We start from the raw sequence: 13,996 nt of genomic DNA, 5'->3' as shown, positions 1-13,996 counted from the left end.
CAAAGGGGTATGAACAAGTGGCCGTGACAAAGATGGTGTTTCCTACTGAGCATTTTATTTCAATAAAACAATGCTGCTGCAAAATTTCAGTATTAGAAATTATGCCACCTGTTAGTACTGGAGCGGCACGTGCTGCTGCAGCATCCTAGTTCTTGGTAAACGACTACTGGCATGGCTGTAACAAATAACATGAATACCTGCAACCAGTGGTAACAACAATTACTATATTTTTATTCTTCCATGAAAAAAACCCCACCTGTGGTATAATTTACAGAGGAATTTGTGTCCCCTTACTGTGCATTATAACTTTTTAACAGGTATTCTTAAAGTAAACTCTTTGCCGACTGAATAGCTACGTATCAGCTTAGTATCTAATGCAAGGAATCTCGGCAAGTGACAATACTGAAAAGAGACAAATAGAAACAAGGTAATCTCTAAGCTGTAGTACTATCCACCAGAAAGTATTACATTTTTATGTTTGTTTTCCAGATTATCAAACTATGATGAATTTCACATCTGGTGATCAGTCTCGAGAGAGACTTGCTGTCTTACAATTTCATCCTATGAAGTTAAACTAAAAACTACTTCAGCAGCTATTTTTGCCTCTATCCTTAGAACTACATGCCACATTAACAGTGACTCATTCAATTTCTCTGACCTACAAACTCACAAAATATTATACTATAATTTCAAAGCACTAGCAAACAATCACCTGCCAAAACAGTAAGGGATAATATTGGTACATTTATACAACAACCTATCCTCAGACCATCCTCTGCAGTTTTGGCTGCATCGCTGTTCCAACACAAAAGAAAAAAATAAGAAATCGATGTAATATACCAGGGCAAAAGTGAGTCCTTCGGTGAATCCGGCAGCTGCCAAGTCGAGTCTCAGAAGTTCTGTGAGCTTATTGAGGGGGAGCTAAAATGAAACAAGAAACAAGTTTTCAACTTCCATCTAAAAACACTTTTTCTATTCTTTCCCGAGGTGATTCTGCCTGTTAGGTTATGGTGAATTCACTAGGGAGGTACTATGCTTGTGTGCTTAAAATTTTTGAAAGCGTGAGCCAGCTGCCTTTAGGCTTGCCTGAGGCAACGAATCTCCCAATTAGAGATTTAATACGGGCTCCCTACTTAAACCCTGTCTTTTTTCAAGTACCAGCAACCACTGGTCTTGGACTTATTCAAATCAGTGGGGCATCTGTTTTGTATCCTACCCGTGGTAAATACTTCTCAAGGCAAAGCATGTCAAAATATTTAATTCCTAGGTTCTGTTTTCCCCAAAGCCCTTCTGGCATGCACTAGTCATTTACTGACAACAGAGCGTTTATTTGAAGGGGCAATCTTACTTGATTAGCTATGGTGTACGTTTTCGGAATAGTCATCTGAATGTTGTTATAACCATAAGCTATTGCTGCATCTTCTACGATATCACATGCATGGATAATGTCTGGTCTGGTAGGAGGGATTTCAATCTCTATATTGTTCCCATTCCCTATGACGTGTGACTTCAAACACATCCTGGTCAGCAGCTTTGCAAGGCTTGATGGAGTTTCACTGAAACAAAACAAGAGAGTAGTCATTTATGGATCTTTCACTATATCGACTGGCTTTTTAAAGTAATCGATGTTTCTGCTGCATTGCCTTATATCGTGAAGAATTTTCAAGTGCTTTATGGACTGGACATAGACTTAGCATTCCATCGGAACCAGCCCGTATTCTGACTCTTGAGACGGTCATTTTTCTTTACTTCATAACAGTTGTGTGAGGCCATAAAGAATCGTTCACTTTCCTTGAAAAGAGGGGAAGGCATCTTACAGCACTGATCTAATTACCCAAGATAACCACTGAATTTTTGACAAATTAAAAAAAAATTAAAATCACATAGCGTAAACATTTTTACAAGAATGCAATAATCAATGTTTTCTAGTACCTTTTTCATGATTAATGAAAACTATGTTTTCATTTACAATAACACACCTGATTCCTATTTTTTTGTTAATAAGTTCAGGTTTCACCTTCTCTTTTCGGTAAGCCAGTTCCTAAAAAGAAAGACAAAGCTTTTAAGCATACACAACGCCTGCCATTACTACCCAAGAGGATTCAATTTTGACATCTTGGTAATCTAGCTTCTTCTAATTATGATTGTAAAATGACATCCACAGAAGACAAGTGTGGAATATTAGGCTAAACTGAATATTTTAAGGGAATGGGATTCTTGAAAACATATTATAGCATGTGATGCAAAAACTGTTCTCAGTTAAGCTAAAAGGTTGAATGCAGCATGAAATCCCTGTTATGGAAACTTCCGATAATTTCTGATACATGCAAGTAACAGAGTTGCTGAAAGTTTCTAGTCACCAGTTCATCCTAAGTCAAAGCCCTAAAGCAGTGAATGGTCACGCGTGAGATCTCATGGTCTAGTACAGATCAAATGACTTTTAGGAGGAAAAGGAAAGAAAACTTTCTATTTCCGTACTGGCACAGAAATAGCTACTGGTGTATTACTTAGAAAGTTTGCAACGTATTTAAGAAAGTTATTTTGTATGTATTTACTTAGGTGTTTCTAAACGTAATCTAAAACTTGGGGGATTTTTTGCTCTATTTTATCTAGGGAAGCTCCTTTGGTTACTGTAGAGATTTCTGTTTTGTTGGCTATCTCGTCAGGATTTTCTAGGTCTTTCCTCTGCTGATTAAAGCTGACATTGCTAAACGAAAAAGCTAAAATACCACTAGAAAAACTCTCAGTAAGTTTCTTTTTCCTCTAATCAGTTTCTACTTGCTTGATACACGTGATTTTATGAACTCAACCAGATCTCTGTCTTCAGTTACTTTCAGGAAAGAGGAGGAATTGTTTTCTTTATACTTATTAAGAGAACAAAAAAGTAAGACTACATTACTGCAGAGGTCTGCCTGGGACTCTGAATGCAGGCAGACCTGCACTTGAAGTCAACATCCTGCCTTATAGATCTTTATATAGTTGAAGTCTATACAGTGAAAGACTGAAAAATCCAGTGTTACAAGGTTATTTTAACTGAAGGGCATTAAAGCTTCCAAATCTGATAAGTAAGTTATGCTGAGGCTGATTTCAGTTGTCCACTGGTTTAAGCCTGAAGGACCTCTTCCTGCATTCATTTTTCCCCGATTTGGAACACGTAGGTTTTAAAGGCTTTAGACACAGATTATGACCTTTGATTGCAATCTTTACTTGTTCCTGAAAAAGCTCCTGTCACATGAACTCTAAACCACAATAGTGGTTACCACTTATAACTTTAAACCCTACCCTTTTTAGAGTATCAGGCTATCGCTGTATAAGGCTGTATTGTTAAGCCTTATCATAAATTAGTGGAGCTTCAGAATGAGTTTCCTAGATAAGGAGAAGCTGGAGCTAGAGTTATTGTTCGTGGGGCTAGAGAAGGTCCTGACTCACTAATATACAGACAGCACCAAGCTGAGCTTTTACAGTATATCTCAGAGCGAGTATATACTGTCTCTGCAGAAAAAGAAGACAATGTCACTCTTACCAAGCTTTGTGTAAATAAAATCCTTTCCCCAAGGATACGGGCATATCATATCACTATGCTTACCGGATAGATGTGGGTCTTCCCATTAGGATAAACTACTTCTGCTGCTTCAACACTGAGAGAGACAGAAAAACAGAAGTAAAAATGGTTTTGACATATGACCCAAATGTAATGTCTCTCTGACAGGAGATTTATACTCACCTGAATGGCTTCTCGCAATATTCACTAAACATCGTGACTATAATATCAAGAACAATTTTTGCCTACAAAATAAAGATAATAATCACATTGAAATCTGTCATCTAGTTGTGTTGAAGGAGACAAAATATCTCAACAAAAAATGGGGGAAAAAAGCTGGTCTTACACACTCTTCATTCTATTCTATTTAACAACTTCACAACCAAAATCCTAGCGGTCTAGAATACCAGACTGAGTTTTAAAAAATGTTTTTCTTCTGCTGCAAAGACATTTATGCAAAAACTTGAAATCTTTGGTTTTCAAGGTTCTGAAGCATTTATATATCTTTGCTAAACTCTGTTCTGAAGATACACAGGGTCTTTATTACCAGTTGGAACTGTGTCTTCCCAACCGTTAGCCTAATTAGTCATTTCATTGAAGTCCAAATGAAAATGTAGAGGCTGAAGGACTGTGCATTGTTGAGTAATACATTATCAAATAACCTCATCTGCAATAACTTTTGGTTTACAGTTAATATTTTAAGAGATTAGTATAATAGAACGTAATCATGAGATTCAGATCAACTTCTCACTCTACAATGGTTGGTTTTTTTGATGCCGCACAGTGTAATTTCCTTCACGTAAACATAACAGCACTATTTTTATTTTTACTGTCAAGGCAAGCAGTAGCAAGAAGCAGTTTTTTATTAGTTTGGTTAGAAGCCACTCTCCAACGTGCAAATTTATTTGTGTCGTTAACATATTATTGTGTAGTAGGGTAAGTTAAAAGTGGTTTTGCTCTTAAGTGTCAAGATATGTACTTTAGGGAAACTATCAATGAATGCACAACCTGTATTCAAGAACAGGCAATTATAACTGCTAGGCTTTCATGCTTTGTATTTCAGTTACAGAATTTGCATATGGAAAGACTTCGATTTGACAATTATTTGCACAGCATCCCTGCTTGAAAAAGATAACTAAGAAGAAAAAGTGTCACCTTCCTTCCCTCAGCCCAAATTTTATGCAGGAGACAAAATGATTCTTTACAAAGAGTATTCTGGCAAAAATAGACAGTCTTAGTGAATTTCGCTCTTTTCAAAACTTTTCAGATTTAGAAGAGCTCAACAACAAAAAAAAGCCCCTAATTTACTTAAATTACTTTCTCATACAAACCGAACACTTAGTGTCAATAAAAAGACACAGTAAACCCAAGAAACCAATGAAAATACAACACTGTCTGTAGAGCAAGCCTAAAACTGTGTTGAGTCCCTGCCTTTTTGAAACGGAAGGTTGGCTCTATAAAGTAAATGCCTGGCTATTGTAGGTCTTTGTATCGGAGCCCTATCACCCGAAGGGAAAACAATGATATTACAGCATATCAACAGCAGGAAATTGAATTTACCTTTGTAATATCTGTGCCTGTACATTCAATAAAGACATTTCTGGTCTTAACGCTTATTTTTGTATGATCTCCTAAAACACATGAAGACAAAAACATGTTAAGAAATGTTATTACTTTTCTTGCAATTACACTGATATTGACTCCTTTTGGGATTCAGAAAGATCACTGTCATCTTCTGCACCTTAAAAAGCCACTGCCTACTGCACCAACATTCACAATTATTACCAGAATAGCAGCTCTTTTTATTTTTAAATTTATGAATCAAAAAGAGGAAAAAGACAGACCAGACTCACTAACCGGGTTATGCTTTACATTGAAAGACACACAAACCTACAGGTACCTCAGTATTCAGTTGAAAAAGCAAACTAGCAGAATAGCGGCCATCTGCTGGTTGCAAAGTAGTTCTGCACCTCCAGAGCATCTCATCTTTCCTGGTTTTAGTAACATTTCCATTTGATGTGAGATGTGCGTAAGAAAGCAGCTTTGGACAGGAAAAAATTAAATAGCTTTTAAAAAGTGATTTAGGCTGGTGAATATCCATAGGTACTTCTGTGAATAACCAAGATCTCTTGACACTGTCTGCTGCTACACGACGTGTTTGTCTACATTAGTGATTCAGGTCCTAGTATGGGTTCCTTTTAGCCATGAATTTGCTTTGTGTCTGTACTGGGAGTCATTAGGTGTGCACTGATGCCCTCAAAACTGTTTCTCATCTAGAAGAAGCAAGGTAGAACGTACACTTAGGGACATCACCTAAAGTGTCTCTCTTGCAAATTGGATGCAAAGTCTCCCAGGAGTTGGTTTCCTATAAAAGTGGTGTTCTGTTAGTAAGCCACAAGCCATCTAGAGCAGCTGTACAGAAATCTGCCTCTTATTGCCTGTTAGGTATAGAAGTGCAACGCATACCCTGAATGAGTTTCATTGCTGGTAGCCTTGCAGCGTGGACATACACAGTCCTAGAATTGTATGGGAACGTGCCAAATCCAACCGCTTTGTCCTTCTCGCCTTTCGTTGCACCATCCACTAAAGCAGGTGCACCCCACAGGAGGCAAAGGGAAGCACATGCGTGGATGCACGTGGCCATTGATGCTTCCTCTGTTTGACCCTGAGCAAGTTGTTCAAATTCTGTGTTTTAGTTTCCTACCTGAGAAAGTAGGTCACAGCTAGACTGATAGTTAGGTGCACTGAAGGTCTTCAGACTAAGGGAACCTATATTCCCTTCCCTTTGTGCTGTGTTGTACCTCTTTGCAGATGGAATGCATTCAGCATTTCTGGACTCACTTCAAAGCAAATATAACTTTTCACTTAAGTGCTTGTAGATAATCCAAAAAACCAATACAAATGTTTACATTTCATTATCTGTTTAAAAAGTACCTTTAACCTGGAAGCTTCTCTCAAATACTGCTGTTTAGCGTAGAGACCGATATTAAATTTAGCTCAGCCTTTATAATTGATAAAATGTAAACCATATGCAATGCTTATACATGGAACACTCCAAAGTTCAGGTGAGCCTAACAAAGGAGGATGAGACACAGTGACTGACACCACCTTCAATTCAGAGCAGTTGTTCTTACCAGTCCCTGGCACAGAGTTTGAGCTGCCTTTTATGAAGATTTGGGCTAGCTGTTTCAGATATGGGTAAGGTCAATCAGGCAAAATGCATCCAAAGAGATTATCACTGCAGATTTTATTGGTCAGTATAGGTAAAGTTACTCATTCTTGACCTAAATATATAGGTATACTGAAATATCTTTGTTAAAAGTGTAATTCTTGCTATGTCATTAATTGGCTTCAGTAAACACGGTTCTCAAAAATCACCCATAGTTTCTTGCATGCAGAGGAAATCCATGTTTAGAAACAATGCAAAAAAATTAGACCAATTTATTCTTTTTATGCGATTAAAGTCATCTGGAATCGCAGGCATGATAGGAAAAAGATCCACAAGAACTGGTTCACACTGCTGATAAATACACTGGGCTTAAGACCTAGATGAAAGGTTCCCTATTGTGATGACATAAAATGGAGTACAAAGCAGACTGTTACAGTTATCAGTTTACAAAATAATTTCTTACACGCTTCTTTTAGCTAAATGTCTGATGAACAATGTTTATGTATGCAAACAAAATGCTTTCCTAACAAAGGTTCCTGTCACAAGGAACCTTTCTTAAGTTCTAGAAGGGTATGAGAAGCTAAACGCAGAGGTTTGCAGCGGAACTTTTACATCCTCTTGGTAAGGATAAGAAAAGCTGAACACTTAGCAGCGTATGGAGGGAGAAAAAAGATTGGCTGCATTTAAACTGAAAGAAGGAAAGAAGACTATATGAAATTATAAGTGAAATGATTTTAAGAAAACAGGATAATCCTTATTACACATCAATGTTTCTGTTAGATACTCTGACTCACACACAAAATAGCAGTGACAGTACAAACTAGTCATAAGTAATCTTACCATTGATGATTGGTGGCATGGACAGAACAACACCGTTGCTGTCATAAATGACAGGATAAAGTGGCTTGTTTTCTATTAGGTGTAAATAGTGCCGAAGGTGGCTGTCAGTCTGAAGAAACAAAGCACAACCTCAATTTCACATTAGCTCACTTGTGAACTTCCATAGTGCCACAGTCCTTTGCTGAGAGATTAATGGGAATTTTGAAAGAGGGAAGGGTTGGGCTTAAAGCTGGGCACTTCACTAGCAAAAGCCGTTTGCTCTCAGAAGCAGGAAAATTTTGAAATAAACAGAACTCGGTTTGCTTCAGAAGCATTAAAAATTATTTCTTTAAGGATTCTCTCAAAGAGACATAGGCTATGCTGTCCAAACAATGCCTTTGTTCACCACAGCAGACCTTTTATTGCCAAACCCACAGGCAGACACCCTTGGTTTACAGGAACTTTTCTTAGAAGTGGTAAAATTAGCACTGCAATACTATTAATTATAAATTGCTGAATACTGACCTATTTATGCTTAAATTTGATTCAAAATTTACATCTGTTCCAATGACATAGGTATATGCTGTACCAAAACCATCATTTGCTTTTAGTCTCTCTGATACTCCTTGTTTCCTAGCTCTCTTAACTTGTGTTTAGTCAGAGATGTTTGAGAATTTATTTATCTCTATGACCAGTATGTGTGCTCCAGCAGGGCTGTGTATGGTAGTGACGGTGATAATAGTTTCATTTTCAAATGCTGACATTTAAAGTGGCCCACATAAACATCGTAAAATTAGACCTGATGGAATCTTCCTAGCATTTAGCTGGTTTCATCAGGATGCTGGGCCAAGAGCAGTGCCAGACTTCACTTGAGCTTTTTACACAGCTACACTTGCCTAATATGTAGTTGGGTAGATAATTCAACATCTTCCCCAAGTAAATTAGCCAAATTAAAGTAACATTTAAAAATCTGATATTATTTACCCCAAGCTTTTCTCAGCTTTGCACGCTATTGTACCAGCATAGATAAATACACGACCCTTTTACAATATTATTAAGAGCATCATGAAAAGCCATCTTTGTGTTGATATATCAGAGGGTTAATATCAAACCCACTATTCTAACAGTTATGCTTAGCCACAAAACACCATGATGTATCTTTCATGGACAATAAAAATAAGGTATTACCATGCATTTCTCATGAACAGGTAAAATGTGGAATGCTCACTGGCTGAAGCTACAGAAGATAACTGTTTTATGTGTAAGAACAACTCTTAATAACAAGGATATCAGAGGCGTTAAGCCTTGGACGTTTATCTTCCTGCATTTGGTGCCACAAGTCTGAAAAATCTCACTTACCCTATAGAGATCCATAATTTGTGAAGCTGTGTACTCCTGGGATTGATTCAAGGGCCTGAATTTAATTTCAGAAGGTGCTTTAGCTGTGAAAGTAAACGGACCCGAGATGGTGTCCAAGTCATGGGTACCTATTGCTACTAACGCTCTTCTCCTAGAAAGAGAAAGCAAAATAATGATATTACTAGTAATATTTGGAGTTCCTTTGAGATAGTATCTCATGATGCTCTATGCTCCTATGCGTTCATAGAACTTACTGAAAAAGTAGAAAGGCGCTTTTGAGAAGCCTAGAAATTATTTTCACGAGTAACATTTCAACAAATTTAACAACACATTTAACAGTCAAAGGCAAATCCAATCCTTAGCATAAATATAAATATAAATATAAATATAAATATAAATATAAATATAAATATAAATATAAATATAAATATAAATATAAATATAAATATACTGGCTCTCTACAATAGGGATGTGCAGTCTTAACGTGTGAAAAAATCGTACACATAGACACTATACACTACTTTAAAGTTAAGCACTAACCTGCAAATATTTTGGTGTAGTTTTTCTTGGAGCTCAATGAAACTATCATAACGTTCCTTGTTAAAAGTTATATTACGAAGGACTGCAGCCACAGCATGAGGACGGACTTGGACAGTCTGTAATTTACAACAGCAACACATTAAAAATTTCAAGTTCACAGAATACACAAAACTAAAACTGATTATATGCTCACTTTTCTTCATAAAATCCTCTTTTGTAAAGTAGTAATCAAAAGGAAAATTCACGAAGAGACATCAGAATCCCAATGGGGGGAAAAAACCAAACAAATGCACTCCAGGTCTGGTAGAGACAAGGAGGTTTCCAATTTACTGTGTAATGTCCCAGAAGGTTAATGCAATGTGAGCATCTGAAAATTTGATTTGATCTGCTACTAGGTTCACCAAAGATAATTTGTTTATTGTTCCTCCCCTTCCCTAAGAATAAACATTTAAAATTTCTTTAGCTCTTGTTCTGTAAATAAGATTTACAGTCTCACTGCTTTTATAAAATTGGTACTGATATGTGTCTTGCTGGTTCAGAAACTCTCAATGAATTTACAAGGGTGCAGTAAACACTTTTACCTCTTCAGTAATAATCAGCCTCTGACCTTCACCCTGAGCTGGTATTATTTTTTCATACCTAGGGAGATTTATCCTAGAATAAAAACAGAAATAAGTCTGTAACTGAAAGAAAGTTCTCGAAATCCAGGAAACTTTAGAAATGTAGCAAGAATTATACGTAGAAAACTTCCTTAGCAACATTTATTGGCATGTAAATTAGCTAACTGTTTAAAACTTGTTTCCTATGGGATGGTAAGCATATTACTGAACTAGAAAGGAAGAACTAAAGAAGATAAAGTCATAGCAGAAAAGTGAAATAAATTATGTTTTGGTACTTATTACACACTATCACAATGAAGTTTCTCTGCAGGAGTTCTTTAGAGGATAAGTCTCAAAAGGAACAGCAGTTGAAAAATTTTTAGAACAGATCCAAAACCCAGTAATGTTCTAGTCTAGTCTTCTAAAAATACATAATAGATCCTCTCCAGAGGAATCTGATCTACACGAGATCATACTCAAAATCCAAGCAAGTGGCAAGTTTGTTTATTGACCAGAAATGGACTTGTATTTAAACAAATAACAAACCACACAAAAATCTCACAATTCTGCATTACCTTTCTTTAAAGACCTGCAGTCCTCGGACCAGCCCTTCAAGGCAAAGAAGATCATAACGGTTTGCAGGAACATCAATTTTATAGAGAACAGTATCAGATGCACCCTTTGCCTTTTCTTCACCTTTTTCTTTACTTATAATGTCTTTCTCGGATGTCTGAAATTAAGAAAAATGTGTTTTTTACCTGAAATACCTTAACATTGTTAGAGTTATGATAGTGAGATAATATAATAGGAAAAAATGTATTAATTTTAATAAAAAGTTTAACGGTGTAATTTGGATCTATACAGCAAATGAACACACCAAATACCAGAATGACGTAAAACCTAAACCTTTCTCAGATTCAGAGATTGTAAAGCAGTATACAAAAAGAAAAATTCACTATTAGAATTTGAATTTTAGAAAAAGATATAGAAGCAAGGCTAACAGATCCCAGTAGAGAACTGAGACCTTATTTTCGGCAATAGATCGGCAAAAGACTTGTCATACCAAGTCTATTCTGAAATAAACCATAACATATGATGTTCAGATGTTTTTTGACAAACCTAACTAAAAGAACAATTAATTCAAATTAAGAAGCAAAACCAAAACTGGTCTACTTGGAAAGATGTACATGGATACCGTTAACAAGGCTAGCAAGTTTTCACAAGTACAGAATCTAAATCAAAACTTTAAATACAAATTAGTTACAACTTAGGTTACAATGTCCAGGACAAATACATTTTTGTGGACATTGCACAGTGGAATGCATACAAAATAAAGCCAAATAGCTCTTGTAAAATATGTTCAATACACGGTTTGTCGCCACATTTATACTGCTAAATAAAATGGGGCTAGAAACTGAAGACCAAGTGGCACAGACTGCCGACCTCCACGAAGTATAGCAATATGCCATCTTGGGGTCTTTTGCTTCCAAGACAGTAATTTTTGTATGTCTGGGGTTTTTTTTACAGATTCAAAACACCTGTGCTAACACAGTCTATTACAACAGTATTTTATAACGAGAACCTAAAGGTATATGTTACATATTCTGGCCTGGAGTATGGAGACGTATGAGAATATTGCAGGATGAAAAGTCTGCTGCAGTACTGCTGAAAGACTGTATAGGTCAAGGGAACCTTCAAGCCTTACCCACACTGCTTTTTGAGAATACCCAAGGCATGGTATCCTCCAAACCTTGCCTAGACATTTTCTTGGTACATGTTAGAGGATATCGGCCAACACTGTACCAGGGAATATGCTGGAAATAATGCAGTACAAACTCTTACCGAATATAAATGCTGTCAGTACATTACATCTACTAAAAAAGTAACAAATAAAAACGTTACTTACAATTTCATCAAGCTCCAAACCAAACTCAAAGCACAGCTCATCAAATTCTTCATCAGCTGTGAAGAAAGAAGGTGAATTTTGGTTAATAAGCAGACCTCAGACTTTAAAGTATTTTTTTGATCTGAATGTTTTCAAACAAGGTAATAAATTCTATTTTGAAAAAAGGGAAAAGTAATTTGAAGAATTTTGCTTATAATTGCATCTGAGTCACAGTTTCTTGAGTACGTATTGCATTTATTGACACGTTACTCTTACAGCCACTGCAAGGGCTTCTGAGCCGTGGAGCCTAGCTTCACTACCAGCTCCTCAGCCAAGCTCGTCAGAGCAACGCTGGCCTGAATAGATAATGAAAACAGGAGGGAGGAATTGGACAGCTTCTGCCAACAGCTACTTTTTTAATCAGTCAGCTTGTCATACACAGGTTGCATCAACTGCGTTATCACATGTAACACAATCTTGATCTGAAAATGGAGAGTTGCACCCATGTGTCTTAAGAGCCTACCAGCTCCAGTGCTGCATGTCCCTCAACGCTCTTTGAGCCAAACAGTTCTTAAATCACATTTCTAAAGAGCTGGGGAAGGACGACTGAATGAAAGCACGGCATTGATTGCTTACTTTGCCTGCGCCCACCTCTCCCCTCTCCTTTGTGATTTAACCAGTTCCGACAACAGACAGTGAAACTCCAACCAGAAACCGCGATTTGGAAATGCATGGTTCTGATTTCCTGAGTGATCTGGGCTCGGACAGCACGTATCTGGGCAAGAGGCTGCAGGGGCCAGGGAGAGCACACGGCTTTGCCTGGCACGCCGTGGTGAAGAGCAGGTGAAGAGCAGGTGGCTGGGGGGCACCCCTGACACAGACACCACTGCTGTTCTGAAGCCTGGGTGTCCCCCGAGGGTTAGTTCAGCTCCGTGGACATGGGATAAGCAACAAGTGAGGGGTGCTGCCAGCGGGGGGCTGGACCGGAGGGTTAACGCACCTCTGCTGTGAAGGCAGGCTGAGAGCTGGGGTTGCTCAGCCTGGAGAAGAGAAGGCTCTGGGGGGACCTTATAGCCCCTTCTGGAATCTGAAGGGGGCCTACAAGAAAGCTGGAGAGGGACTTTTTACAAGGGCAGGTAGTGATAGGATGAGGGGTAACGGCTTCAAATTGGAAGAGGGGAGATTCAGAACAGATATTACAAACAAATTCTTTACTGCGAGTGCGGTGAGGCACTGGCCCAGGTTGCCCAGAGAAGCTGTGGATGCCCCATCCCTGGAAGCATTCAAGGCCAGGCTGGATGGGGCTTGGAGCAACCTGGGCTGGTGGGAGATGTCACTGCTCATGGCAGGGGGGTTGGAACGAGATGACCTCTAAGATCCCTTCCAACTCTAACCATTCTATGATCGCCGCCGCCCGCCGGGGGTTTGCCCGGGCCGGGGCGGGCGGCCGGCGGAGGCGCTGCGGCCGATAGCAGCCTAGCGGCACCGGTGACCGCAGGGAGGCGCCCCTCAGGGCCGCCGACGCCTCCTGAAGCCCAGCCGGAGGATCCCCGGGACTCTCCAGCCAGGAGGCGCTGCGGGCGGCCGCGCCGCGCCGCCTCAGCCGCCGCCGGGCACAACGCGACCGACAGACCGGCCGCTCGGGAGGCGGCGTGAGGTGAGGCGAGCCGCGACCCCGCGCAGCCCCCGTCCCGCCCGCGCCACTCACTGTAAGTCCTGCCCAGCGCCTGGAAGAGCAGGTCCCGCTTCACGCTGACAGTCGGCATGGCGGCATCCGGCTCCCTCACCCGCACCGCGCCTGCGCGACCGCGCACCCGCCAGGACCCCGTCGCGCCGCGCCTCCCACCGCGCTGCCTGAAAGCCGCCTACATTTCCTTCTTCCCGTGCCCGCCGGCCCCCCTCCATCTCCGGCGCGACGGCGGCAGACACCCCTGTCGAGCGCCCGTGGAGCGCGTCGGCCCGTTTTCTGCGCCCAGGGAGGCGGCGGGCGGCGCGCCGAGCACCGGCAGCGCGGCGGGCAGCTATGGCGGTGACATCAGCCCGTTGGCCGGGAGGCCCCGCGGCCTCTCAGTGAGGGCGGTGCG

General features: G+C 39.8%; 1 protein-coding gene across 1 annotated transcript in view; it reads right to left on the bottom strand.

Annotated features, from left to right (window-relative positions):
* FARSB (phenylalanyl-tRNA synthetase subunit beta) overlaps window positions 1–13,695 on the bottom strand; it is a 40,934-nt gene extending 27,239 nt beyond the window's left edge. Inside the window, exons 1-13 of the mRNA XM_082486834.1 lie at window positions 13,621–13,695; window positions 11,934–11,989; window positions 10,603–10,757; window positions 10,010–10,082; window positions 9,429–9,544; window positions 8,889–9,039; window positions 7,551–7,659; window positions 5,102–5,172; window positions 3,725–3,786; window positions 3,587–3,638; window positions 1,980–2,041; window positions 1,349–1,556; window positions 841–921 (exon numbers count right to left, since the gene is read on the bottom strand). Of these exons, the coding sequence (XP_082342960.1) occupies window positions 841–921; window positions 1,349–1,556; window positions 1,980–2,041; window positions 3,587–3,638; window positions 3,725–3,786; window positions 5,102–5,172; window positions 7,551–7,659; window positions 8,889–9,039; window positions 9,429–9,544; window positions 10,010–10,082; window positions 10,603–10,757; window positions 11,934–11,989; window positions 13,621–13,678 (1,254 nt within the window). The 5' untranslated portion in view covers window positions 13,679–13,695. The remainder of the gene's footprint in view (window positions 1–840; window positions 922–1,348; window positions 1,557–1,979; window positions 2,042–3,586; window positions 3,639–3,724; window positions 3,787–5,101; window positions 5,173–7,550; window positions 7,660–8,888; window positions 9,040–9,428; window positions 9,545–10,009; window positions 10,083–10,602; window positions 10,758–11,933; window positions 11,990–13,620) is intronic.
* Window positions 13,696–13,996: the final 301 nt, after the last annotated feature.

Source organism: Vanellus vanellus, assembly GCF_965231255.1.
Source record: "Vanellus vanellus genome assembly, chromosome: 8".
NCBI lineage: Eukaryota > Metazoa > Chordata > Aves > Charadriiformes > Charadriidae > Vanellus > Vanellus vanellus.
The sequence above is the reverse complement of the archived record's forward strand: the minus strand, read 5'-3'. Positions and strand labels throughout refer to the sequence as shown.